Below are 7,992 nucleotides of genomic sequence, written 5' to 3' on the forward strand. Positions count from 1 at the left end.
TAATTATGTTGTTTTGTCCCTTGAAACAACGGTCACCATCACCATTTATAGGTAAGGCTCTTCAAAGGGCTGCTGGCCTCTACAATACCCCTATGAGTGTGGGCAATAGAATCGCATCCAAGGTATTACCTGCCTGTCATAAGAGGTGGCTGAAAGGGGCCCCAGGAGCTTTTAACTTTTGAATGTAGGTTGGCGTCCATGGGGCTCTTAGATGAGTCCTGGCATAGCTTCCACTTACTTGTGCCAAGCTTCTCGCTTTCATCTATCTTATTCGAGCTCTCTTGTTCTTTTCCGACTCCGACAGTATTAGGTTTAGAGGTCCAGTGAGTCTTTCACACTCATGCCCTTGTCTTTCTTTTAAAACAAATAACATTATTATTATTATTATTATTGTCTTTCTTTGGCCGATATCTTCGTTTTTCCAAGTGTCACACCCCTTTCATTTCTTTCCCTTTGATTAGCGTTAATAGAGGATGGTTGCCTAGTTGTACTTCCCCTTAAAATAATAATCACCGCCACCAGCTTCGTTGCCCTTGCCTTACTTTTTCCGATACCTACATTTTTCGAAGTGATCTCTTCTATTTTCCTTCTGATTAGTGTTAATGGAGGATTGTTACCTAGTAGTACTTCCTCTTAACCCTTTAATTGGCAGTCACCTGTATTTTCAAGGAAACGTTTTCAAAGGACATTTCCTACTCCAAATGGACTCTCGGAATGCTCTGAAGTGTTGAAAAACATTAATTTCCATTATGTACTAAACTTAGGGAATGTTACTTGAGAGCAACACTGCCGAAAAGTAGCATTCAGTAATTTCGATAAATTGCATGTTGCTTCAGAGCAACAGTCCTTATTAAAGGGTTAAACCAGTAATAAACACCACCTGGCCTCCGCAATATTTAGATTTACCACTGAAAGTTTTATCAGTTTTTTCTTTCTATTTTCAGGTATATGAACTTGAACGTCGGTTCAATCAACAACGGTACCTCTCAGGACCAGAGCGGGCCGACCTTGCGCATGCGCTCAAACTGACCGAAACTCAAGTGAAGATATGGTTCCAGAATCGTAGATATAAGACAAAGCGCAAGCAACTTCAACTTCAGGAGCAAGCGACGTCACCTGGAGGAAGCAGTTCAGCGGCTGCCGCAGCGGCAGCAGCGGCGGCGGCTGCGAAACGTGTAGCGGTGAAGGTGCTTGTACGTGACGACCAGCCGGTACTCAAGTGCGGCCCTGCCTACCCTCATCCCCCAGCGCTACCACTACCCTTTCCGTATTACTACTACCCCCTCCTGTGTCCACCTACAACCCTAGCGGCATCGCCTTCTCAACAGAGCAGCAATGTGTCCTGCTCATCGCAATGACGTCACGTCGATTACGGGATTTAGTATATAGAGGCTCCCGAGCTACACCTAATTAAACATTAACCTCATTAAAAGGCAAGGCAAGCACCTGATAATACAAACCTGTATCTAACGGGGTTTTGAATATCAATTTAAATTCATCGTTCATTATCTACAGTGTAGAATATTCAGTGTTGTTCCTGGAAAGGAAAGGAAGAGTCCAACTGTTAGGGGAAAGCAGAAGTTAGTCCTTCAATACCATCCAGCAGAGTGATACGAGTCTACAAACGCAACTCGAAATGAATATGTGCAAAATATTCAAGAGCAGTATGCGGGATGAAGGAAGACCAACACGACTATTATTATCAGTTTAGGCTCAAGCTACTGTATATTGACATTAAAAAAATAGAATATAGTGATTATCACTCTCCGATGTCTCAGTTTGTGATGAGAATCGTTAATTATATGATTCGAGAAGAGATAAAAACTGTACCTGGTCTATTTCTTCGCAAGTATTCTCGTATCACTGATACAGAATTGTCAAAAGATCATAATAATTCAGTACTAGGAGTTGTGTTGTGTTCGATGAAATTACAGTTAATCTCCATACAATCGACTTATCGGGTTCTTTCAGGAATTCCTTTCAGGGTTTCGGAAGTTACAAAGAAATGTTCAAGAGATTGACTTCTTTTAGTAATTTAAATACACTTGTTGTGACTTTTCATCCATATTATTCGCCAAATTCAGGTGTGAAGGGCAATTATCAGTAAATACGACACCTTGCATATATTTCAGGATTTTGTTTTACCTGCATCACATGTTTTATATCTGGAAATCGAAGAAAGTAGAATAGGGATTTGTAAAGCTTGTGTTATACAACTATTGTCCAAGGCAGTGCGAAACAGTGAGCAAATAAAATGTTGAGTAATACAAATCCATTATGAAGGTAACCTACGATCGTCAATGTCAGACGAGAACAATACTTACCCAAGGGAGATCAGACAAATGACGGAATAAACGAGCCAAATAGACCTATATGTAGGTGGAACCAAGCCAACGGATTTGTAGCCCAATGGTAACGATAGATGATCCACAAGAAGGGAAGACAGCCGATGGAAAAAATCAGAAACGAAAATGTAGAAGCTTCTAAAAGTGACACCAATACAGAGCGTAACGAAAATACAGGGGGGGGGGGAGAATTTCATTAATATATTCCTCATATGTAGTAAAGAAATACAACTCATGTCAGTGTGGTCCCGGAAGTGCTTTTTCTGAGTTAACCGTCTGAGTAATACGAACTTAGTGTTAGCTATACGTTCACTCGCTGGTATTGAATCCGAAACCTTGATATACACTAGTATCTTGTACGCCCTTCTCTAGCTTGTCCAGGTGCAGCACCATGTCGTAGTATCCATTCCACTAGTGGAGAGATTCTGACTTTTGTCTCTTGGATAACCACCCACAACTTCCTGTTAGTTGTAGGTGCAAGATCTTGGGTGTGAATGAACCTCACCACTACGTCGAATAAATCACGACAGGGTTCATATCAGGCGAAGGAGGTGGCTACAGAAGTCGTTGAAACTCTCCAGAACGCTCCACGAAGCAATTCTGGACAACTTGGGCCCGATGACACGATGGAATATATCATCGTTGTTTGGATACGTGAAATCCATTAAGGGCCTCAAGTGGTCAACAAGCAGTACCAAGTAACAGTACATGGTCAACGACCTGTTCGGGTGGATCAAAAGATCCAGCCAATTGCCAATCCAACCAGTAGCCTGTATGATGTCTTGTTGACAATGGTTAATTTAAAGAATGGCAAAAAAGTGTATCATAATTCCAGAAAATGACCATGTTTGAATACACCAAGTTGAACGTTGGGTAACTAAAAAATTGGGCATTCCTGGGCCCCATATTTCTAATCTTTAGATTAATCGTTTTTGAAATGTTGTACGGAAATTTTGTTACATTCGGTATAATGCATAGGACGGACTGAGTGCTCAGACGGTTGAACGCTTTCGAGTCCAAATTGGTGAATTCGATCCCAACTCAAACCGGTGACGCTGTATCTGAACGTTGATCGCATACTGTATGTAAGCCTCCTGTGAGTAGATTTACCGTAAAGGGAACTCCCACGGGACAAAAATTCCTGCACATCTAAGTCTCTGAAGTCCACAAAAGTAGTTAGTAAGATGTAAAATCAAGAACACTGCTATTAATACAAAACTTGAAATAAGCGGCAACTTCACTTTTACGAGATGAATAAATAATAAGAAGAATAAGAAGAAACATGTATAAAATTCCTTCAATTGCTGTAGATTTTAGGAAACCCAGTGTGTCGAAATGTTCTCTCGTGGTTTCTTTATTTCATATTAACTCGAATCTAATATGTTTACGATCTTCAAAATACAGGTTGGAACTTTCCAGCTCTGCATATACTTATGGCACTCAACTTCTGCCACCTTAAAAGGACACCATCAAAAACCTTATTCAGTGCATGCAAAATACTAACTTAAATACCAGATACAATATTGAGTTATGTGGGTGAGGCAATAGAGCTGTGGACTGATTCTTCAATGATATTGATTATTTCATGGGTGGTGTCAATTGCTTGAATGTTGAGCTCTGAAGTGAGCAGATGCGTTCATCTTAATACTATTTAAGTAAAAACAAAATAAATTAAATATAGTATAAAGTAAAATATTGTGCGAAAGTGTTTCACATATTCGTTTCGCACATCTCAACTCATACGTATAACATCACTTTTGGCCCATGTACTTCATATAACTGTTAACCTGCCGCAAAGCCACGACAAGTAACAATCTCATCTAACCACCCTCAAAATCTCAATCGTTCTCGAACTCACCATCTTGAAACAGAAGTACAACGAAGAGTCGACCCTGTCGATGAGTCCAGCTGTTATTGAGAACAACTATCTGATAATATATCTTATAGGTAAAGTTGTCTCCTAAAATATATGCAAGACTCTGTAACGTTGCTGATACTCTTGCCTTTAATTTTGCTTCAACGTTATTCCTGAATATAACACTCTGGATTTTCGCCACATTAATTCGTGGTTTTGACACTTGGTAGTATGCGTTTTGAATATGCACTGAGAAATTTAGACAGAATAAAGAAACCTTGAAAAGCTTCTTAGGCATACTACTAGATACCTCCAAGTTTATAGAAGATGTGCTGAACAGTTACCTTGTTACAAGGTGTGAACATTCCTACGTTTATGAAATGGCTGAATCGTGTACTGAACATAGTTACCTAAACGTTAAAATATTTTAAATCTAGTCGTATTTTAAAGAAGTGTAATTTTACTCATTCGAACATTGTTGATGATTTGCAGTTTAAAAACTACAGTGATTTTAGAATTTAGTATGAAACTTCTTCCAGAAGTTTGTTTGTGACACAATGTTTAAATATTATCACCTTATATTACATATGTGCAATAAATATTCCACCAGAAGTATGTGTGTATATTATGTCTAACCTGTAAATCCATGCCATTTAAATTCATCGCACCCCATCCATCAAGAAAGGGAACTATGGTGTAGACATACAAATGTCTATCCTTATTCCTGAAAATAGTAAAATTAAGATATAATTTATTTGTAGTTGAGTTCTCACAGAATTGAGTAATCGACTAACCACGGCTTCAGTCGTGTATTTGACTGTGTGGGAACTAATGACAAGTGGATCTCTCGAGATGAGGCCAGGCGCGTAACGTTAGGGCTTGTAGGACCTTTTAAGTGGCCGGACACACTCCTCGCAAACTAATATATGGTATATCATTTTTGGTGTTGTAATCGAATAAAGTATGCTTACTGAGATTTCCGTATTGGCTACCGAGTATACTGTAGCTCTGGTGTTGGTGGTGTTGTTTGAGTCACTAGTCTACAGACTGGTCCGATGCAGCTCTCGATGCCACCCTATTCTGAGCTAAGCTTTTCATTTCTCCTTAACTACTGTATCCTGCATTTTCTCTAATCTGCTTGGCATATTCACACCTTGGTATACCCCTACAGTTCTCATCGCCTACACATGCCTCAGAAACTAACTGAACAAGTCCTGGATGTCTCAGGATGTGTCCTATCATTCTATCTCTTCTCGTCGAATTTAGCCAAATCGATCTCCTCTCACCAGTTCGGTTCAGTATCGCTTCATTCATGATCGATCTATCCATCTCACTTTCAGCATTTTTCTGTAACACCACATTTCAAAAGCTTCTATTCTCCTTTCTGAACTAATTATCGTCCATGTTTCACTTCCGTACAATGCCACGCTCCAGACGAAGATCTTCAGAAACATCTTTCTAATTCCCATATCAATGTTCGAAGCGAGAATATCTATTTTCTTAAGAAATACTTTCCTTGCTTGTGCCAATCTGCATTTTATATCCTCCTTATTTATGCCATTATTAGTTATTTTACTACCCAAGTAACAATATTCATCTACTTCCTTTAAGGTTTAATTTCCTAATCTAATGTTACCGGCATCACCTGACTTCATTCGACTGCACTCCATTACTTTTGTTTTGGACTTATTTATTTTCATCTTGTACTCCTTACCCAATACTCCACCCATACCATTCAGCAATATCTCCAATTCTTCTGCTGTATCAGATGAAATAACAATATCATCAGCAAATCTCAGGGTTTTGTTTTCCTCTCCTGGGATTTTGATTGTCTTTCCAAATTTATCTTCGATTTCCTTTACTGCCTGTTCTATATAAACACTGAAAAGGAGGGGGGGGGGGGGACTGAAGCCTTGCCTCACTACTTTCTGGATTGCTGCTTCTTTTTCAAAGCCCTCGATTCTTAGCACTGCAGACTGATTTTTATATAGATTGTAGATAATTCTTCGTTCTCGGTATCTGATACCGATCACCTTCAGAATCACAAATAGCTTGGTCCAATCAACATTATCGATTGCCTTTTCTAGATCTACGAACGCCATGTACGTGGACTTGTCCTTCTTAATTTGATCCTCTATGATCAGACGTAAAGTCAGGATTGATTCACGTGTTCCTACATTTCTTCGGAAACCAAATTTCAACTTTTCTTTCCATTCTTCTGTAAATAATACGTGTTGAAATTTTTCAGGCATGAGCTACTAAACTAATTGCGCGATAGTTTTCACACTTGTCAGCACCGGCTTTCTTGAGAATAGGTTAAAGAACATTCTGCCGAAAATTGGATGGCACTTCTCCTGTCTCACATACTCTACACACTAAATGGAATAACCCCGCCATGCTGGTTTATCCTAAGGCAGTCAGTAATGAGGGAATGTCATCAATTCCAAGTGACTTGTTCCTATTTAGGTCTCTCACAGGTCTGTCGAATTCTGACCTCAAAATTGGGTCTCCCATTTCATCAACATCAACAACCTCTTCTTCTTCCAGAACCATGTAATTTATGCAACCGTTGGATATGTTCCTGCCATCTTTCTGCTTTGATTTCTTTCCCTAGAAATCTTTTCCTTCTGAGATCTTAATATTCATACACCCAGATATCCTTTCTCCAAAGGTTTCCTTGATTTTCCTGTCTGATGCATCTACCTTTCCTACGACCATACTACCTTCAACATCCTTAAACTTCTCCTTCAGCTGTTCTTCCTTAGTTGTCCTGCACTTTCTATCCAATTCGTTTTTTAATCGCCTTTATTCCTTTTTAGTCTCAGGCGCTCTGAACTTTGGACCATGGGTTGGCGACCACCGGGCCTTTAGCTGAGTCCTGGCATTGCTTCCACTTACTTGTGCCGGGCTCCTTACTTTCATCTATCCTATCCGACCTCCCTTGGTCAACTCTTGTTATTTTCCGACCCCGACGGTATTAGAGCACTCGAGGCCTAAGGAGTCTTTCATTTTCACGCCCTTCGTGGCCCTTGTCTTTCTTTGGCCGATTATTATTATTATTATTATTATTATTATTAGCGTATAGCAAGGAAATTATATACATAATATACACTATATACACAATAACAAAAACATTGATTCACTTCAGGCATTAGTGTTATCTGTTATATCTGAATGTCCAACTTTTCAATCCACTGTAGTGCTTCCGCTGTTGGAGATAAGGAAGTCTTCCAATCTACCTGGATAAGCCCGTAGTTGACACTCATTTACAATGTGGGAAATAGTCTAGTGAGAGGCTCCACAATCACATTCTGGAGATGGCACAAAGTTCCACTTGTAGAGAGAATCCCTGCACCTTCCATGACCTGTCCTGATCCTGTTCAGTCTGGACTAATTGTAAGTTGCACGTGGCAGTTGGAATCCATTTGCAACGTTTTCCCCTCTGAAGATGTTATGCAGGGGCAAGTCAGAAGAGTTATTCCAGCGGCCTTTCCACTCCTCCAAAGCATTGAGCAACATCACAAAGGGGCGGATGTCGTGATTTCAGTCTTTGGAGACTAAGAGCTGGGATGTCATTTGGAACAGGTAGCAGAGGATTCTAGCAGATCTTGTTGTACTCTCGAACAAGAGCACTGGATCTTCGTCAGTAAGGTGGCATTATTCCAGACAACAGTGGGAGCTAGTGAACTGGAGTTTATCTGATGGTGCCAGATATAAGACGCATGCTGGTATTCAATTGTGGGTCAATAAACTTTGTATACGGGGTATTAATTCACACTGGAGCACAATATA

General features: G+C 39.9%; 1 protein-coding gene across 1 annotated transcript in view; it reads left to right on the top strand.

Annotated features, from left to right (window-relative positions):
- The window catches only part of LOC136877098 (homeobox protein Nkx-3.2), a 73,902-nt gene extending 69,103 nt beyond the window's left edge, over positions 1-4,799 (top strand). The window contains exon 3 of the mRNA XM_067150914.2: positions 945-4,799. Within this exon, the coding sequence (XP_067007015.1) occupies positions 945-1,358 (414 nt within the window). The 3' untranslated portion in view covers positions 1,359-4,799. The remainder of the gene's footprint in view (positions 1-944) is intronic.
- The last annotated feature ends 3,193 nt before the right edge of the window (positions 4,800-7,992 follow it).

This window comes from Anabrus simplex, chromosome 7 (genome assembly GCF_040414725.1).
Source record: "Anabrus simplex isolate iqAnaSimp1 chromosome 7, ASM4041472v1, whole genome shotgun sequence".
In the NCBI taxonomy this organism is placed as follows: domain Eukaryota; kingdom Metazoa; phylum Arthropoda; class Insecta; order Orthoptera; family Tettigoniidae; genus Anabrus; species Anabrus simplex.